The following is a 21,484-nucleotide window of genomic DNA, read 5'->3' on the forward strand; positions in this document are numbered from 1 at the left end:
GGCTTTGTGATCTGCATCATCCCAAAAGAGCACAGCTGTTGCAGTGGGCCACAGATTGAAATTTGTTCTTTGGTGTATCTGGGGCTTTATCCATAAATTGCTTTCAAAATGATGACCAAAATCTGAAACTGGCATTGGAAGTTGACTAGGAGCCAATTGAAGGACTTGAGCATGGGCCTGATGGACTCATGGAGGCTTGACTTATGGAGAAAGTTGGCAGCTACAATCTTCTCAAGCTGGAACGCATGCATTCTCTTCACATTTCAGCTTCAGATACAGTGAGTGACAGTAATCCAACCTAGAGATGACAAATGCTTGGATCACTGCAGCCAAGTCCTCATCCAGGAGGAAACAATTAATTTTCTTAGCAAGCTGGAGGTGAAAGAGGCCTTTTTTGGAAACTGATGATACCTGGTCATCCACATTTAACAAAGAGTCAAAAAGGACCCTGAGGTTTCACACCACTTTGATGAATGAGAGCTGTCTGCCTTCACTGAAAGGTGGAGAGAGCGTCTTGGCCAGTTTCCAACCAGTATCATTTCAGTTGTACTTGGGTTCAGCTTGAGCCAGCTGGTCTTCATCCAATAACTAATTTCCTATAGGATTTCTAACATTATAGTAACAGTGATGATTGCATCGATTGAGAATGAGATATATAGCTGAGAGTCGACAGCATGGGCAGCTAAGCACCTACCATGTCTCTGTCTCTCCTAGTGGTCTGATGTTGCTATTGAAAAGAAGTAAGGATAATATGGATCTCTGAGGGCCTTTGGAGAGGTGTGTCTATCACCATGAGGTGGTCACATTTCAGTGTCGTGAGAGCCATCTCTGTGCAATGCCCAGGTCTGAACTCTTATTGTGAGCCATCCAGGAGGTTGGCTGATGCCACATATCGTTGAAGCATGGTGGTTACTACTTTCTCAATTATTTTGCCTAGGAACAGGAGTTTGGAGACGGGATGATAATTGGAGAGAGCTTCAGGTTCAGGCTTCCTAAAGATTGGAGGAACTATTGTATTTTTCAAGGTGTTTGATAGATGTGCTTCTCTGAAGGAGGCACTGACTATTTCCATTAGTAGTGGGCACAGTTGATCTCCACTGGCTTTTGCCAACCATGAGTAACATAGATTGGTTTTATATGTTGCAGCCCTAGTATTTTTCAGGGCATCTTAAACTTTGTGATGTGTGAAGACGCCAAAGTCAGTCGTGGGTGGTGGGGTCGATAATACAATCTGGTCAGGGGTATGTTAGCTCCGTATGTATTCAGTTGATCCTATCAATGAAGTATGCTGACAGTTCTTTGCAATATTCGATGCTTGGATCTGGTGTCTGGGCTATGCAGTCTGGGTCGGTTACTTGTTACACTATGCGAAATAGCTCTTCTGTATTGACTATGGAGGAGTAGGAGGCTCATCTTGCCTCCTTTTCTCCAATGGCTAAGTTCTGTAAGAGTTGTTTGTGCTGCTGGTGGAATGATTCAGAATGTGTTTTGTGCAACTGGTCTTGTAATTGGAAGGCTTGTTTTGTGCAACCTTGGTCTTGTAATTGGAAGGCTTGTTCTCCTTGCTCAAGTTGAAAACCTCGTGAGTTCAGGAGTCTTTGAGAGCAGACCAGCTTTGCTCACTGCCCTGGTTAGAAGGCACTTTGACCCCATTCCACTTGGAATCATTCATTTGTAGGAGCAGGCCCCATGCTTGTAACCTCTGAAATCTGTGGGAGTTAGGCACCTACATACCTTTGAGGATCTGGACATTAGACTCCAACAGCCAAGGGACAGGAATCTAGAGGTGAGTTGTAAACTCTGATTTCTTGCATATACCACAGTAATGCAAAACTACTGCTTCAGGAATTAGTTACCAGTAAGAAATGGAATCTGTTCCGCTAATGTTCTAAAGAGAATGACATTTAGCTGGTTGTCACTTCAAGTGAGACATTCATACCACATAATTTATATGGCATTTTTCATCTCTTATTACTCTTATCCCTTATTACTGGACATTGCGCATACTATTGCGTAGAGCCCCGTCAGCTGCATGGGACTACTCATGATAGTAAGCACTATATACTCAGTAGTAAGACTCTGCAGGGTTGGGCCCTATGTCTGGAGAGCAGCGCATAGGTGCTGGCACTGGGGGTGCTGCCACACACCCTGGCTTGAAGTGGTTTCCATCATATATAGGGCTTACAGTTTGATTCAATGGCTGTCAGCATCCCCACTATAAAAATTGTTCCAGTGCCCCTGAAGCAATATGACCTGCTACAGTTTACTTCAGTTCCCGTTGACTGAATCATTCAGGGGTATAACCTCGTGATTTCTTGGAAATGGCTGCTTTCCTGCTTCGTCAGGGTCCTGTGAAATCCCTTTTTGGTAGGAAGGAGAATCCCTACCCCACACCCTTTCCCCCAAGGGCCTGCCTCCTTCCCTCCTGTTCCCCTGGAGGCCCTGCCCCAGGCCAAACCAGAAGCCAGAGCAGGGCCATGACACACATCCCCACCTCCCCGGTGGTGAAGGCAGCCCCCTGCCCATGTCCCCATCCCCGGAACCCATGCCCAGGGCAGGTGGGGGTACCCAGGCTCCCCAAAACTGCCCACATGGCTCTCTCCGACCCGGCTCTGGCTGTGGGAGCCTCGGAGCCTCAGCCTGGCCATGATGAGAGCCATGCGGGCAGCTGTGGGGAGCCGTGGCGGACCCTCCACTTGCCCTGGAAAAGGAGCTTGCCAAGAGCAGCCCCTGGCCTGTATCCCGGCCAGGGCAGCTGGAGGGTACACAGCTCCCTACCCTTCTCAGAAAAACTCTTTTGGCATCAGTCCTTGTTAAAGAGTATTGTTAAAATGCTCCCACAAAAAAGGAATTATTTTAATAGTTGGTGATAAGAAAGCTCTTATCTTGTTACCTGGAAGGATGCACTTGTAGACTGGATTTAAAATCATATTTGTGATGGTTTTTGGCCATGTATAGAAGTTTATCTCAAGATACTAGAGCTGGGAGAAGGCTTTGACATATCTAATAATGACAAGGAGGTGCTGTGTTGCCAGAGGGTTGGACGAGAACTGCACATGGGGCTCAATTCTTTCACTTATGACTGTTTGATACTGATGTAACTCCATTGACTTCACTGGGGTTACTATGAGCTGTGCTGGTGCAGCTGAGAGAAGAATCAGACCCACTGTCTTCAACACAGTGAAGTCACGTTGAAAATGAATGAATTTGTTTTAATTCCTGGAACGGGCCATATTCGGTTGTTGCTGTTAATATTCCAAGAGGTACTGTTTACTTACATTTACTCCCTGCACTACCAGTGGAATAAATTATTAGACATCTTTTTTTACAGTCATAAGATCCGCTGTCTAGTTTCTCCTTTCCTACTATTAGTTTTCCTTATGGAGATTCAAGGGCTTATTAATATTCTGTTTGACCTGGAGGAGTGGTTGACTTGAAACATCACAATGTACTTCCTTTCTTGAATTTGATATGAAAATAAATATATAGGCAATTAGCTAATTTAGATTCCAGTCCTGAAAATATTACCAGGCATATTGCTTACTATCATGAGTAGTTCCATAGGCAGTAGTAAGGATGTATAGGATTGAGTTCTTGGTTATGCCTCAATTAGCCATTTATATCTGTATCACTATTGTTACCAGGATGTAGAAAATAAGCACAGCATTTGGAACATTGGTAGTTTGTAGTGCAAGGCCATGTCGGACGTTTAAGGGGAAGAGGCTCATTATTGTCCCCAGGACTCGCCTTCTCTATTTGCATAGCAACACTGGCTGCTGCAGCATCGTATTTTGTTTCATCCAGCAAACAGAGGCAAACTTCAAATTCTCAATCATATCTTGAATTTCCTGATGAAATCTGGGACCCAGAAAACAATTAACATGAAGACAAATTCTCCTTTCTGGGCACTGATGCAGAACAGATGGAATCTATATACATTGAATGTCCTATATGTCTATATTTGGATCAGTACCCCATTGTGCTGGGTGTTGCACAGAGATATGGTATGACAAGATCCTGGCCCAGAAGAGCTTACAGGCTAAATAGATAAGTCAAAAAAAAGAGTAATAAATGGACAGCATGTAATCAAAATGTTAAAATTACACAACTTGACTAATTGATTTGTGTCCCTGCTCAGTATCTCTGAATATCAGGCCCAAGGCTTCTCAAGTCAGGCACTCCGAAACTGAGACACCCCTGTAATTGGACACTTTGAAATAGTGCATCAGAGGGACTAGAGCAGGGGTCAGCAACCTTTCAGAAGTCGTGTGCCGAGTCTTCATTTATTCACTCTAATTTAAAGTTTCATGTGCCAGTGATACATTTTAATGTTTTTAGAAGGTCTCTTTCTATAAGTCTATAATATATAACTAAACTGTTGTTGTATGTAAAGTAAATAAAGTTTTTTTAAATGTTTAAGAAGCTTCATTTAAAATTAAATTAAAATGCAGAGCCCTCCGGACCAGTGGCCAGGACTTGGCAGTGTGAGTGCCACTGAAAATCAGCTCGTGTGCTGCCTTTGGCACGCGTGCCACAGGTTGCCTTCGCCTGGACTAGAGCATCCTAGTTCTACTATACCTTTCTCAGCCCACTGACCTTCTCTCTCCTGAAACTCAAAAGCACTTGTAGCCTTCAGTGTATGTAGGTTTTTATAGTATTATTATTATTATTTATTATTTATATCACAGTAATACCTAGAGGCCCCAGTCAAGATCAGGGCCCCATTGTTATGATTGTATAAACCAGGAGTAGGCAACCTACGGCACGCGTGCTGAAGGCGGCTTGCAAGCTGAAAGGTTGCCAACCCCTGATATAAACACACGGTCACTGCACTAATCTAGTACAGAGAAAACCTCTCCAAGGCCAGACATTCTCTATATTTGGGGAGCAGGTGCTGCAGATTTGGGCCACAGTTCAGAACTGACTGCATTGCAGGCACATCCTTGGATCCTCAGAGAGCCCTGTTGACTTCAGTGGGGTTCTGTACATTGCATACTTCTGGGGGAATTCTGCCGCTGCACATGCACAGAATTCATGTCCCCCACAGATTTTTTTTCTCTGCAGTATATAGATTCTGCTGGAGAGGAGCTGCAGTTACAGCTTTCACCCACCAGGGGCTGCTGTGTTGCCAGAAGAGAGTGCTGCCAGCTGGAGGGGCTGTGTTCCCCACAGTGTGGCCAGGTGAGGAGGCACCAGATGGACAGAGCAGGGCATGCAGGGCTGCTGGGGGTCACAGACTGTGGTTCAGAAGGTCTAGTGGGTGGACAGACTGGGGCAATGGCTCAGAAGCTAGTGTGGTGACAGCATTGAGCCCATAGGCGCTGACTTCTTCTCCCACTGATGGATACTCAATCCCCGTCTGCCTCCGGCCCCACCCCCACTCCACCCCTTCCCCCAAGGCCCCACCTCCTCTGTGCCTCTTCCCGCCCCTGCTCCGCTTCCACCCTACCCCCATTTCACCCCCTCCCCAAGTCCCCGCCCTGCCTCTTCCCCGCCTCCTCCCTTGAATGCACTGTATTCACACGCCTCCCCCTCCCTCCCAGAGCACCACCAAACAGGAAGAAGTGCTGGGAGGGAGGGGGAGAAGCAGGAACATGGCACGCTCAAGGGAGGATGTGGAAAAGAGGCAGGGGGAGCTTTGCTGCTGGTAGGTGCGGAGCATTCGCTAATTTTTCCCCCTGGGTGCTCCAGCCTATGATTGAGCCGTGACTGAATGAGAGGTGGGCTGCAGGGCCACATGGGGACAAGTGGTAGGGGACTGCAGGGACACATGGTGATAAAGGTAGGAGGTGCAGGGACACCTAAATACAGGGGCATATGCGCCTGACTGAATGGGAAAGCCTAGAGGTCAGCCAGGGTCTGCAGGGGGAGACTCCCCAACTCCCTAACAATCCCTTCCCTCCTTCTACTCCCTGCACCCCATTTCATAGTCTCGAAACCATACCCCCAAACCCTCCAGTTCACTCCCAGGCTCCTTCCCTCTCCCTCAGCTTCTCCATTACCCTGACTCCCTCCAGCCTTTGCACTGCTTCTGAGGGGTAAAGGAAATACATTTCTGTATTGCAGTTTAAATGAATTTTTCAAAGTATTGATATGCCTAGTAAGGAATCTATTTGTCAGAGAAACGTTTCCTGTATCTTTTTTTTTTGTCTGTATTGTTACAAACATACTTGTTGATGGGTAATTTGAAATAAATTACCAAAATAATTGAAGTTGGCGTGATTATACTGTTATTTTGATAAGTAAAATATGCAGAATTTTAAAATATTGTGCACAGAATTTGTACTCTTTTGGCACAGGAGTAAAATTGCAAGATTTGCACCCTAGAAATCTATGCTCAGGTCCTCCTAACTGAGTGCAGAATTAAAACCTGCAGAACCAACATCTCTTACTAGCTGAAGGTTTCATACTTGTTCCACAGTCCTTCAAATATCTGAGGTTGAACTATAATAATGTGCTGAGTGCCTCCAGAGAAATTCTCAGACAGCCTTGCAACCTTGATTTATGAGTTCCCAATTAGTAGTTTAAAAGATAAGGAATAGAAGCAAACTGAACTCTTTAAAGTTTGAGCCTCTGGGGCAGTTACAGATAATTTTATTTAGTGGAGGACTGTGAATGACATGAGTGATAGAATTAAAGACTATTTAAAATGAAATAATTGGTTAAAGCAAACAAGCCTTACCGTATAACATACACTGCATTTATAGTCACATTTCAAGGTGAAATGGTGCGTCCAGGGATGATGTGTCCCTGGATGAGAAGAATGAGTATATATCCTTCTTCTAACAGTCCCTCCATAGTGGCTGAGCATTTGCTAATCTAAAATTAGTGCACTGTCTTTTTTATAACCACTTATAATGACACTACTAAACTAATTAACTTACCTTTTCCTATATCTTTATTTACACTGTCATGTTTAATCTTCTGTATCCCCAAATCCAAATATCATCATCTTCTTTACTGGCTGTTAATATCAAACATCATTTGAATTCTCATTTGTATCAGTTCAAATTCTGCAGTTACCAATATTTCAAAACATCCCAAAATTTCCCTATAATGCCTGCTAAAACCAGTTAAAACAAAACCTTATTTACTACTTGACCCAAGGTTATGCCTTACATCATTTCCGTTAATACCTCTTATTGATTCATGCTAAAACCAGGTTTAGCTAACGTGAAAACTAAGCTTTGGGCTTAAAGGCCTGCTCCCTACTTGCATTTCAGCACATTTTTAAATACCATAAGCAAACTTCGCCCTATAGGCTACACCAGGGGTGGGCAGACTATGGCCCGGGGCTGCATCCGGCCCTTCAGATGGCCCTAGAGCTCCTGCCGGGGAGCAGGGTCCAGGACTTGCCCTGCTCTGCGCATGCTGTGGCTCCGTGCAGCTCCTGGAAGCAGCGGCATGCCCCCCTCCAGCTCCTACACATAGGGGCAGCCAAAGGGCTCTACACGCTGCCCCCACCTCAAGCACCGCCTCCGCAGCTCCCATGAGCCAGGAACTGTGGCCAATGGGAGCTGCAGGGGCGGTCGCTGTGGATGGGACAGCGTAGGAGCCAGAGGGGGGACATGCAGCTGCTTGAGGTACACACCACCCAGAACCTGCACCCTCCTCCCATGCCCCAACCCTCTGCCCCAGCTCTGATCCACCTCCCACCCTCTGAACCCCTTGATCCCAGCCCGGAGCACCTGACTGTACCCCAAACCCCTCATCCCCAACCCGCCCCAGAGCCCGCACCCTCAGCCAGTGCCCTCACCCCCTCCCATACCCCAACTCCAAATTTTGTGAGCATTCATGGCTCACCATACAATTTCCATACCCAGATGTGGCCCTCGGGCCAAACAAGTTTGCCCACCCCTAGGCTACACTCTCAGCTCCCATTGAGTTTAATGGGAGTTGAAGACACTCAGCACCTCACAGAATTTGGCCCACAGCTACCAACTCACTAACAAGAAGCACACTCAAGTCATAACCTGTGCAGTAGGATCATGAGTCGGGTCCTCAGAAAATCATGAGATTTTTAAAAACATCATCAAACCAGGTTTTTTACTTTGCCTGTTTACTTTTTAACCCCTCTCTACTGTTCTGGCTATGTGTGAAAATTTCAGATTGAAAAGTCTCTCCCTGGCTGCTCAAATGGAGACTCTATGATAGGGGACCTCACCTGCAATCCATTTCCTATAACTGTCCTGATTCCCCCCCCCCCCCCACAATCTCCTGTCTTGCTGCCCTCAGGTTTCTCCCCTTCCGTGGACCCATCAGCATTACCTCCCTGATTCCCCCTTCCCTTGACATCGTCCCCTCCTTTACGCAGATCTCAAGTAGAGGGGAAGATCCAAAGTAGGGGAGGCTCTGGACCCAACAGCAGCTTTTTCCTGACTCCTCCCACTCCCCTCTGCTGTAGGCCATACATGAAGGCAGGTCTCAGGGTACATCTACACTATAGGATTATTCTGATTTTACATAAACCGGTTTTGTAAAACAGATTGTATAAAGTCGAGTGCACGTGGCCACACTAAGCACATTAATTCGATGGTGTGCGTCCATGGTCCGAGGCTAGCGTCGATTTCTGGAGCGGTGCACTGTGGGTAGCTATCCTGTAGCTATCCCATAGTTCCCGCGGTCTCTCCCGCCCCTTGGAATTCTGGGTTGAGAGCCCAGTGGCTGATGGGGCAAAAATCATTGTTGCGGGTGGTTCTGGGTACAGCCTCATCCCTCCCTTCGTGAAAGCAGCAGACAACCATTTCGCGCCTTTTTTCTTGGGTGAACTGTGCAAACGCCATAGAACAGCAGCATGGACCCTGCTCAGATCAATACCGCAATAGTGGATGTTGTAAACACCTCGCGCGTTCTCGAGCAGTCTATGCTGAACCAGGACCTGCAAAGCCAGGCGAGGAGGAGGCGGCGGCTACGGCAGCCCGACGACGAGAGTGATGAGGACATGGACACAGAATTATCTCAAACCGCGGGCCCCTGCACTTTGAAGATCCTGCTGGTAATGGGGCAGATTCTAGCCATTGAACGCCGATTTTGGGCCCGGGAAACAAGCACAGACTGGTGGACGCATAGTTTTGCAGGTGTGGGACGATTCCAGTGGCTGCGAAACTTTCGCATGCGTAAGGGCACTTTCATGGAACTTTGTGACTTGCTTTCCCCTGCCCTGAAACGCCATAATACCAAGATGAGAGCAGCCCTCACAGTGAAGAAGCGAGTGGCAATAGCCCTCTGGAAGCTTGCAACGCCGGACAGCTACCGGTCAGTCGGGAATCAATTTGGAGTGGGCAAAATCTACTGTGGGGGCTGCTGTGATGCAAGTAGCCAAAGCAATCATTAAGCTGCTGCTACAAAAGGTTGTGACTCTGGGAAACGTGCAGGTCACAGTGGATGGCTTTGCTGCAATGGGATTCCCTAACTGTGTGGGGAGCGATAGATGGAACCCATATCCCTATCTTGGCACCGGAGCACCAGGGCCACCCCAGTACATAAACCGCAAGAGGTACTTTTCAATGGTGCTGCAAGCACTGGTGGATCACAAGGGACGTTTCACCAACATCCACGTGGGATGGCCAGGAAGGGTTCATGACACTCATGTCTTCAGAAACACTGCTCTGTTTAAACGGCTGCAGCAAGGGAATTACTTCCCAGACCAGAAAATAACAGTTGGGGATGTTGAAATGCCTGTAGTTATCCTGGGTGACCCAGCCTACCCCTTGATGCCATGGCTCATGAAGCCATACACAGGCAGCCTGGACAGTGGTCAGGAGCTGTTCAACTACAGGCTGAGCAAGTGCAGGATGGTGGTAGAATGTGCATTTGGCCGTTTAAAAGGACACTGGCGCACATTACTTACTCGCTCAGACCTCAGCCAAACCAATGTCCCCATTGTTATTGCTGCTTGCTGTGTGCTCCACAATCTCTGTGAGAGTAAGGGGGAGACTTCTTTATGGTACTTGGGATGGGAGGCTGAGGCAAATCACCTGGCCGCTGATTACGCGCAGCCAGACACCAGGGCGATTAGAAGAGCACACCAGAAGCGGTGCGCATCAGAGAAGCTTTGAAAACGAGTTTCATCACGGGCCAGGGTACGGTGTGACTGCTGTGTTTGTTTCCCCTTGATGAACCCCCCCCTTGATTGACTCATTCCCTGTAAAGCAACCCACCTTCCCCCTTCGATTACAGCTTGCTTAAGGAAATAAAGTCACTATCGTTTAAAAATCATGTATTCATTATTAAAAAGTAATTATAAAAAGAGGCAGAAACTGACAAGGTATCCCGGGTGTGGTTTGGGGAGAGGATAGGAGGAAGGAAAAGGCCATTAAACACATTTCAATGTAATGACAGCCTTTTGGTTGGACTGTCCACGGGGGTGGAGTGGGGTGGTGCACGAAGCCTTCCCCCACGCGGTTCTTACATGTCTGGGTGTGAGAAGATATGGAACTGGTGAGGTGTTATCAACAGGGGCTGCAGCGCAACTCTGTGGCCCTCTGCTCATCCTGTAAGTCCACCAGACGTTGGAGGATATCAGTTTGATCACTTCCTAGCAGCTTCCAGGTTGCATTCTGCCACGCTGATCTTTCCTTGCCTTACACCTCTGAATCTTCTGCCGCCACCTCTCCTCTCGAGTTCTCGTCCTCCTCTCCTCAACATTCACTGGCATCTTTCCTGTAATTTTGTTACCACGTCTATCCACTCATTCAGATGAGCTCTTTCATTGCGCTTTACTTCCAATGATTTCCGAGAACGTTTCGTCTCGCGTCTTCTTTTTCCTCCGCCTTATCTGGGAGTAGCCTTCGGGATGGAGTAGGAAGACTTGAAAAGGCAGCGCCGAGGGAGGGAAAAAGGAGGAGAAGTATTTAAAAAGATACATTTTACAGAACAATGGTATATACTTTTTCACATGAACAACACTTTCACCTACATAGCACATGTGTTTCACTACAAGGCGGCATTTTTGCATCTTAATATCGATGCCTGCGGTCTGGGTGTTACAGATCTCACAGACGCAGGTCCGAGCAATCAGAATTCAGCTTGCATGCGCCATGGTAAGCCATTGTTCTTTTCGGCGTTCTCCAGCCATTCATATACACGTGCCTCTGATGCTTCTTTCCTTCTTTAACATGCGCAGCAGAGGGTAGCCAACCCGCCCCCCCATCCAATTCTCTAGGAGATTGCTTTACCCCTACCCCCCACCGCATGGCTGGTATCATGGAAGATCACTGCTATCAACCCTCCCTTTTCCCCCGCCACCGCGTGGCTGCGAGCTGGAGAGTGTGCGCGTGCTAGCCAATGCAGAGAAAACGTCATCGGCTATCTTCCTCCCTCCCCGCGCTTGGCTACGTGCAAGGAAGATTTCTTTTAAGCAACAGCCCCAGTAGGAGAATGGCCATCCTCTGTTCCCCTTAATTAATTCCTGACAATTTCTAACAGAGGTTACCATGACGGAATTCACTCGCTTGAGATAAAGAGCGAAATAAACAACGGATGCTTACTTGAATGCAGCAACTCACCGGACTATACGCAGCTGCTTTGTCATGCAATTGATTACCCGATTACTTGCTTACATAGCATGCTGGTAAAAGTGTCCTACATGGTGGACGACCAAGGCTGCCTTTGGCCCAGAAACCTTCTGCAAGCTTTTGGAGTACTCCAGGAGCGCTTCTATGAAAGATTGTCCCTGAGGTTTCCGCTCCATCTCCAGACATGTTAACAAACTTTTTCCTTAACTACTGGCCGCGAATGCTCCAAGCCCTCAGCAAATCAATTCATTAAAAAACGCTTTGCTTTTTAAAACTTATGTTTTTTAATATTTTTACAAAGTACACTCACCAGAAGCGCTTCCATGGGCTTCACTGTTCTGGGTAGTCGCTTGGGAGGCTGGAGGGTAATTTCCGTCTGGTGAGAAAAAAGCTCTGGCTGTTGGGGCTAACGGATGTGCTGTGTGCTCGCTTGCAAGTCGTCCTCCTCCTCCCCCTCTGCAGAATCCTCAGCATGTTGAGATTACAATCCCACCTCGGAATCCACTGACAGGGTTGGGAGTGGTGCGCAGCCCCTAAAATTGCATGCAGCTCAGCTAGAAAGCGGCATGTTTTTCGGCCCTGACCCGGACCCTTCCGTTTGCTGCTTTGGCTTTTCTTGGTGGCTTGTACTGAACTCCTTAATTTCACTCTGCAACTCTGAGTCCTTGGTGTGGCCTTTTCCATCATAGCCCTTGGAAATTTTCAAATATTTTATTCAATTGTTTTGGAACGGAAGTTACTGTTAGCACTGAATCCTCTCCCCAATAGCGCATCAGATCCAGTACCTCCCCGCTGCAGTCCATTGCTGCGAGCTCTTTTCGATTCTCAGGAGGACTGCATTGCTACCTGTGCTTGAATGAGCTCGTGTGTCACTGTGCTGTCAGAGCTCCACGCTGGTCAAACAGGAAATGAAATTCAAAAGTTCGTGGGGCTTTTCTGTATACCTGGCCAGATGCATTCGAGTTCAGATGCTGTCCAGGGAGGTGGTCACAGTGGTGCCTGTGGGATGCCGCCCGAGAGGCCAATACTGTCGATTTGCGGCTACACTAACCCTAATCCGATATGGTAATACCAATTTTAGTGCTACTCCTCTTGTTGGGGAGGAGTACAGAAAACGATTTAAAGAGCCCTTTATATCGATATAAAGGGCCTCGCAGTGTGGACGGGTACAGCATTAAATCGGTTTAATGCTGCTTAAATCGGTTTAAACGAGTAGTGTAGACCAGGCCTCAGTGGCAGGGCAGGTCTGTGTCCTTAGCCCGAAGGCTGCTGCACAGAACTCTGTCACATGGCCAGCCCTGGAAATCACAGGGCTGGAGGAGCTTCTTGTGTTGTCATGACAGCTCCTCCTGCAGGCATCAAACTCCTGTGTCGCTACCTTCAGAGCTGGATGCCCAGCCAGCAGCTGCCACTCTCCAGCTGCCCAGGCCGGGCTGTACAGGGAGGAGTTTCTGAGCTCGGGGGCTTCCTCGGACACATACCCCGTGACCACCATACCTGCGGAAAGGGGAGACCTATAGGCTGGTCCATTGGCTCTGCAGGGGCAAGCCCTGCTGCCTACGCTTCCCCGCCAGGCTGGCAGCTCTGTGCAGCATCGCCCTCACTCAGTCCCATTCCAGCAGCCCAGCCCTGCCAGCTTGCAGCTCTCAGACGGCACCTGGTGCCTTGGGTGGTCATCCACGTGGCCTACCCCTAAGGCCAGCCCTACCAGTAGGAAAAAAATCTCAAGATTTGGCGGGTCTATTGCCAGATCATGAATGAGGCTTAATTGTACTTGGAAATCGTGTCTGTCGCGATCGATTCGCAAGAGTTGGCATGTCTGCCTATGGGATCAGCCTGCCAAGAGGAGTGACGTCAGTCCCTCTCTCAGCTCCCTGAAATACCTTGGTATGCTCCTAGTTTTGTGGAGAGGAATCTGACAGGCAAATCTGTCCCTGGTCATGGTGTAAACTGCCATGGTTTCTCCCATTGTGCTTGTCTTGGATCTCCGTGCCTTCACATATAGCACGCAGATTGCATTTGCTTCATCCTCATCGGGAAAGGAGCCATTTTGGACTTCAACTGAAACAAGGACAAGTAGCTTTGACATAGCTGAAAAAATCTAGCGTAGAAATAATGGAGTTCTAAGTGTTCGGAAGTTGTGCACTACACATGGTCCATTATGCCATTTCCCCCTAGTTCTTCTTTTACACATTGTACTGAACTGTGGTGCTCCAGACTTATGGATAGTGTTTCCATTTATCATATCACTAGTTATTAGTCAGGTACTGTAGCAGCAGCATGATTCAGGAAGTGGTTACTACTGTAGTGCTTGCATTTATCAAGTTTAATTATGTACATGCATCTAACTCTGCGAAAAAATCTTGAAGATGGGACTATAATAAGCTGACAGAATGATGAAGGGGAGCTATGTACATGTGGCAGTGGCAGTGATGAGCGAATTTGCCCTAATTATGTTAGATGTGGGGGTGGGAGGAAGGACATAAAAAATTGCAGGATGTAAGAACTGAAAGTATAAGCAATGCATTTGGTCTTCCTTTCTTAAAGTATCCCCCACCTCCTAGTCTGGTTCTTTATAGGCTTATATAAAGCAGCTTTTAAAAATGCCAAGAAATAGCTATATTTTTTTTCTCTTTGCACATGCAAATATATTTTTCCCTAATCAAAATTTTGAATGCATCTCAGCTCCCAATGTGCTTAGCATTTCTAATTGTCCGACATATATATGATAACACTTGTAGGGAAGACATTGTAACCTTTAAGAAGGCACAGCAAGACATTTCCATTGATAGGTAAAGTGCACACATCACTGGGGGGAAATGGCTGCAAAATTTTCACGGCATATAGGAAGTATTATTATTAACGAGGTAATTTATTCAATCCACAAGGAATGCAGTGGTTAAGTTACATATAGAAGGGATGGGCAAACTTTTTGGCCCGAGGGCCACATCTGGGTATGGAAATTGTATGGTGAGCCATGAATGCTTTGTGCTGCATAATAGAGCAAAAAACTGGTAGCAGTAGAATCAAAAAAGCAAATAGACAACAGGAAAAGTACACGTCACTTGGCTTTCAAAACAAGTTCTTTTATTTAGAAAAAGAATCAGATAAACCCCCGCATAACTTAAATATCTTACTATTTGGGACTATTTTAGAAGCATTTCAAGCTTTCCTGGCAGGCTTGTCATTAAAATTAATGACCTTAGATTGTTTGTGCTTAGAGTTTTATGAATGTTTAATATCCTAATGCAGTCCTTTCTAGACAAAACGTGGGATTTTTAGATATACTCAGAATGTTTAAAGGCTTTTGGTGAGACATTGCTATTCTTGATATAGATATTTATAAATCTTGGAAACAAGTAACATGTATTTGTTCTTTGCTTAGTAACTTGACTGTTATAACACCAAATAACAATGTCAGAGCTTTATGAAAGGAAGTGATGCTAGTTTAGTGAATGTTGTTTGGCCTCTCTCTCTCCTTTTTACTGGGTTATTTTAAGATGTATTATGCACTTATTCCAGAAATAATAGGTTTCTCAGTGCTTTCTGGGGTCCTCTAAACAGTGTTTAGTGTTTGTTCCCTGCTCTTTCCTTTGCTTTTTTTTGTATCGAGTGGATGCTCTTGCACCATTTTCTGAGCACACAGCTTTCCCAGGATAAGGATGATAGAAGGTGGGATAGCTCAGAGCACACTGCTGCTTTGTAGCCACGTACCAGCAGTTCATTCTGTGTTGTGTGCAGTGAGCAGCCCCTTAGCCAGCACCGACCGCTATGGAGGTCACGGAAAGTCACGGAATCCGTGATGTTTGTGACAGACTTGCAGCCCTAATCACTGGAAGGTGGAGACAACATCTTAGCTAGCTCTTCAAAGTGTTTCTCTGTTCTGACTAGTATCACTTCCATCTTGCCTGGGTCCCAGGCAGCTGATGTTCACCCAAGAGCTTATTTCTTGTCAGCATTCTGACATTTTAGTAATGGTGGTGGTTGCATCATTTGAGAATGAATGATTTCTTCCTTGCTTTCTCCTTGCACCCAGGGAGGTAGTCACCGCATCTCCTTGCTGACTCAGCTCCACTTGCCCCAACCTTCTCTGCACACTCTCTGCCCACTTGCTCAGTTTGGAGAGAGGTGCAATGACTGTTTACTTCTCCAGATCTTCAGACTCCAGATCTGGGGAGCCTGTATAGTGGGCAGGATTTATGCTGCCTCTTACATCTTGCATGGACATCTAAGTTGGGCCATGATCTGTGTAATAATAACCACCTATGTATTCTGAATTGATAGAACCAAAACAGTGTAGATTTTACCTGCTAAGTCTTTTCTCCGTTGCAGTTTCACTAGTTCAAATTGTCACCCTTGCTGCTAGGGCCGTCTTTTGGGATGGCGTTTCTAGCCTGCCTTTTCTGTCTTCATAGCAACAATTCCTTAGCATCCTCTCTGAGGGAAGTAGAGTAGGTTAATGCTGACTTTCAGGAAATTGCTACTGAAGTCTTGGTTTGGAGACCATACAGGAGGGTGCCAAGAGTGTGTGGGAATGCTGTTGAGTGTCAGCTAGCTTCCACTGCCGGATTGGGTGGTTTTTGGTAGAATTAATGGGACTTGCACATCAAACAATTAGCAAAAAAAAATTACCCTGTATTTTACACTACTACTATCCTGATGTATGTGAAGAAAATACCTTCCTATGACCATAGGTGCATTTCCTAACAACTAGGACTAGCAACTGATTAAAAAAAATAAATAATCACATGATTAATTGCACTGTTAAACAATAATAGAATACTATTTATTTAAATATTTTTGGGTGATTTCTACATTTTCAAATATATTGATTTCAATTACAACACAGAATACAAAGTGTAAAGTGCTCACTTTATATTTGCTTTTGATTACAAGTATTTGCACTGTAAAAAAAAATAAAAAAAAAATTGTATTTTTCAATTCACCTAATACAACTACTGGAGTGCAATCTCTTTATCATGAATGTTGAACTTACAAATGTAGAATTATGTACAAAAAAACTGCATTCAAAAATAAAACAATGTAAAATTTTACAGCCTGCAAGTCCACTCTGTCCTCCTACTTGTTCAGCCAATTTCTCAGACAAATAAGTTTGTTTACATTTGTAGGAGATAACTCTGCCCTCTTCTTATTTGCAATGTCACCTTAAAGTGAGAACAGGCATTCTCATGGCACTGTTGTAGCCAGTGTCACAAGATATTTGTGCCAGATGTGCTAAAGATTCATATGTCCCTTCATGCTTCAACCATCATTCCAGGCGATATGCATCCATGCTGATGACTGGTTCTGCCTGATAACAATCCAAAGCAGTGCAGATTGACTCATGTTCATTTTCATTATCTGAGTCAGATGCCAGCAGCAGAAGGTTGATTTTCTTTTTTGGTGGGTCAGGCTCTGTAGTTTCTGCATTGGAGTATTGCTCTTTTAAAACTTCTGAAAGCATGCTCCACACCTCATCTCTCTGAGACTTTAGAAGAGACTTCATATTCTTATATCTTGAGTTGAGTTCTGTAGCTATCTTTAGAAATCTCACATTGGTACCTTCTTTGCATTTTCTCAGATCTGCAGTGAAAGTGTTCTTAAAATGAACATGTGCTGGGTCATCATCTGAGACTGCTATAACATGAAATATATGGCAGAATGTGGGTAAAACAGAGCAGGGGACATAAAGTTCTCCCCCAAGGAGATCAGTCACAAATTTAATTAACGCATTATATTTTTTAACAAGCATCATCAGCATGGAAGCATGTCCTCTGGAATGGTGGCCAAAGCATAAAGGGGCATATGGATGTTCAGCATATCTAGTGCATAAACACCTTGCAATTTCGGGTACAAAAGTGCCAATCAGATGCCTACTCTCACTTTCTGGTGACGTTGTAAATAAGAAGACAGTAGCATTATCTCCTGTAATGTAAACAAACTTGTTTGTCTTAGCGATTGGCTGAACAAGAAGTAAGACTGAGTGGACTTGTAGGCTCTGAAGTTTTACATAGTTTTTTATTTGAGTGCAGTTATGTAACAAAAAAAAAAATCTACATTTGTAAGTTTCACTTTCACAAGAAAAAGATTGCACTACAGTCCTTCTATGAGATGAATTGAAAAATACTATTTCTTTTGTTTATCATTTTTATAGTGCAAATATTTGCAATAAAAAATAACATATACTTTGATTTAAATTACAACACAAAATACAATATATATATGAGAATGTACAAAAACATCCAAAATATTTAATGAATTTCAATTGATATTCTATTTTTTAACAGTGTGATTAAAACTGCGATTAATCGCGGTTAATTTTTTTTAAGTGTGATGAATTTTTTTTAATTAATTGCATAAGTTAACTGCAATTAATCGACAGCCTTACAAATAACCCCTTCAGGTTTGAAGAGTTGATTGAAAGGGGAAAACCACACTTTTTAAAGAAACCTCACTATTATTGCAGTTTGTAAGCTCAGTGGTCCAGACTCTGGAATCCCATCTCTGTTATTTAAAGATTTGTGGAAACAGCTGATTATCTACCCAAAACCTGGAAGCTAATATTTTTATTGAGGTTTTAAATGTAACACAGTAGAAAAAACTGCATGCCTTATAGGGTGACCAGAGAGGAAGTGTGAAAAATTGAGATGGGGGTAGGGGGTAATAGGTATAAGAAAAAGCCCCCAAAATTGGGACTGTCCCTATAAAATCAGGACATCTAGTCACCCTAATGCCTTATAACAGTTGTCCCTGTATATTGTAACTGCAGCATATTGTTAATCAAGAGTCAGCATGTTAAGCGAAGTGTTTCTGTGAAGGGTCATTCTCTTCATTTAATAATCTAATTGATATGTCATGATGTGCTAAAGTGTGTCTCAAGAGTCATTGAAGAATATAGAGATGTATATGTACTTTGTATGATAAAGTCAAAATTAGCACAGATATAATTATTGATTTATAAAGAAATCAAACTTCATAGAATTTGTCTGCCTTCAAACAGTATATGCAAGATTATCTGTTTCAGGTGGGCAAGTGTCTCCATTCTCTCATGTCCAAAGTCAGTTTGCTGTTTGAGATCCAGAAGTTGAGAATATAAGTATTTTTGGCTCTAGGAAGAAGCTATTAAAAGTCTCTAGATAATTTACATTCACTCTTTTGTAATATCATCATGTTAGATAGGAGTAAAGCAATATTGGCTGGGTACCCTGGTTTTAGTATTTCGCTGTTTCTTAAACAGTGTTGTCACCAAGATCTCCGGTGTATTTGCTTTGTCTTCTCACTTGAGAGCTTTGTAATAGTTATCTTTACTCTGAGAACTTCTGTGAAAGTATGCAGCCTACTCAGCTGGACCTGTGAAAACTGTTAATGGCCTGGAATGAGAATTCCTCTGCTCAGTGTTAATGGGAGTAAGCAGCAGGACATAAGAATATAACATCCAGGCATTGATTGTTGCCTCTTTTTCATTCTTGAAGGAAATTGAAGCCTTGCTTTCAGTTTTGTCGAGGTTGAAAGATAGTAATGGAAAATCTAACACATTTTCTTTAAAGTTTTTGTGCAAATTGTGGTGATGTTTCTTTCTGTGTCATCTTTAAAGTTCAGGAAATCATATTACAGCAGCTGAATTGGTAATGGAAATAAAAAGCACTGTGCAACAGAGCGGCTGTCTGCTCCTGTCCATATCCCACTGCCCTGCATTTTTAGAAGGGAAGTGGATATGAAGCCAGAAATGCTGCTCTGAATGTGTTTGAATAAGAAAAAAATCCTGAAGTTGTTTCTCAACACCAGAGGAGCAGTTGATTATTGCTGTTGTGTTGTCCACATTTTGCAGGTGTAGCACCTATAAACGAGGGATGCACAAGGGAATGCACAATCCTAATTGGGTGACTAAATGGACTATGAAAAATGGTCTAACCAAAATCTTTCTGGAGATTCACATTTTTAAATTAGAATAAGGAATGAAAATGTTTAGAGGTAATAGTTTTCCATATACCTTGTCTGTTATTAAATACATCTTCATAAGCAGATGTTTGTAAGTTTGTTTTATGTTTTAATCAGTTTATAGTCATTTAACCGTGGATCACAAAAAATAGATTTATCTTTATTAATATGACGGTTATTATCAGTTATGGCGAAGGTTGCAATGTGGATTCCTAGATGAATACTACTATTTGGCCAGATGGCTGAATTAAAGCAAACAGAGCTTCTGATGCAGCCTTCTTGAACTATGTACTGCATTTCTGACAGTGCAGATACGGTTGGCATTAATGCCTCTTTTTGCAGAATGTCATCGTTCTGTGATGAGCAACACATACGCACACGCACGTGCACACACACACATACACTAGTTCAGTAATGCCAGAGCAAATCAAGCCAGAAAGTGTAGGATACCAAAAAGTGTCACTAAATTTAAGAAAGGAAGATTTCAGTAAGAAAAGATTAGTTAAGAAAAAGCCCTAAAGTTAACTAAATGAAGTAAAATCCTTAGAGGTGAAATGGATGCTACTTAGAAAATCAATACTAGAGTTTCAGGAGATATGTGTACTGATGAACAAAAGGGAACCAGAAAGACAAGGAGTAAATCAGTATGCCCTAATGGCAAGGTTAGAGAGGCTATTCAAGAAAAACAGAAATTCTTCAAAATGTGGAAATCTGACCCTAGTGAAGCCAATAAACAGGAGCATAAATTACAGCAGTTAAATTATAAGAGGGAAATTAGAAGGGCCAGAATGGAAGAGCAAATAGCTAAGCATGTAAAAACAAACAGCAAGAGATTCTTAAATGTACCAGAACCAAGAAGACTGCAAGAATTGATGAATCATTGGATCACCAGAGGGTAAAGGGAATAATTAATGAAGATAGAAATAATGTAGCTTTTCAGTAATGTCTTTTTCTTTCTACATCAGTCTTCACCATCAAGAGTGTTGGGAAGATTCCTGCCCTAGACATGCTCTTTCTCGGTAACAAAGATTCTGTCTTGGTATCTCATACTCTCAGAGATTGAGGTGACAGAAGAAGAGGTGCTGAAGCAGATGGACAATTTAAAATGCAATAAGTCACCAGACCATGGTGGCACCATACGAAAGGCACTTAAGTATGAAGTGGCTAAGTTGCTAGCAAAAACATGCATCTCATTAAAAACAGCCTCTGTCCCAGAAGATTGGAGGGTAACAAATGTACCTGTATTTCAGAAGAAATGTAGGGATGATCTAGGGAACGATAAACCAGTATATTTATATACCTGGTAAATTGGTTGAAATGATAGTTAAAAACAATTACAAAACACCCGGAAGATCATGATATGATAGGAACTAACCAGCATGGTTTGTGCAAAAGAAAATTGTATTTTACTAATCTTGTAGAAGTCTTTGAACATGTCAGTAAAGTAGTGGATAAAGAAGAATTGGTTGACATAATTTATATAGACTTGCAAAAGGCCTGTGACAAGGTCCAGCTCTAGAGTCTACTAAAAAAGGTAAGTAGTCATGGGGTTAGAAGCAAATTATTGTCATGGATCAAAAACTGGCTGAGATGCAGAAAATAAAGAGTTAAAATTAAATGGTTAATTTTCATAAAGGCAAAGAGTTTACAATGGGATAGCCCAGGATTCTGTACTAGGTCCTGTGTTGTTTCATATTTTTAATAATAATTTGGAAAGGAGGGTGAGCAGTGAGGTAGCAAAATTTGCAAATGAGACAAAGTTATTTAGGATAGGACCAGAGAGAATTGTGAGAAACTAGAGAGAGACCTAAACAAGCCAAGTGAATGGGCAACACAATGGCAAATGAAAGCCATTGTCAGTAAATGCAAAGTGATATACATTGGAGGGGAAAAATTAAAGTACTGTATATACTTGTTCATCAGCCTGTTTGTTTATAAGCCGACCCCCCAAGATGGTTAGGTAAAAATAGCAAAAACTGTCTGATCCTTTCATAAGCCAACCCTATATTTCAGGGGTTGGCTCCTGGCCC

The 21,484-nt window shown here is 43.9% G+C and overlaps 1 protein-coding gene across 2 annotated transcripts in view; it reads left to right on the top strand.

Annotated features, from left to right (window-relative positions):
- Window positions 1-21,484, top strand: part of TULP4 (TUB like protein 4) — a 300,603-nt gene that overhangs the window by 199,892 nt on the left and 79,227 nt on the right. Inside the window, exon 5 of one of the 2 annotated variants that reach the window (XM_032793337.2) lies at window positions 5,065-5,181. The exons of the other annotated variant lie outside the window; for it this stretch is intronic. Coding sequence (XP_032649228.1) covers window positions 5,065-5,181 — 117 coding nt within the window. The remainder of the gene's footprint in view (window positions 1-5,064; window positions 5,182-21,484) is intronic. 2 annotated transcript variants of the gene reach the window in all.

The sequence above is a fragment of the Chelonoidis abingdonii genome, chromosome 3, assembly GCF_003597395.2.
Source record: "Chelonoidis abingdonii isolate Lonesome George chromosome 3, CheloAbing_2.0, whole genome shotgun sequence".
NCBI lineage: Eukaryota > Metazoa > Chordata > Testudines > Testudinidae > Chelonoidis > Chelonoidis abingdonii.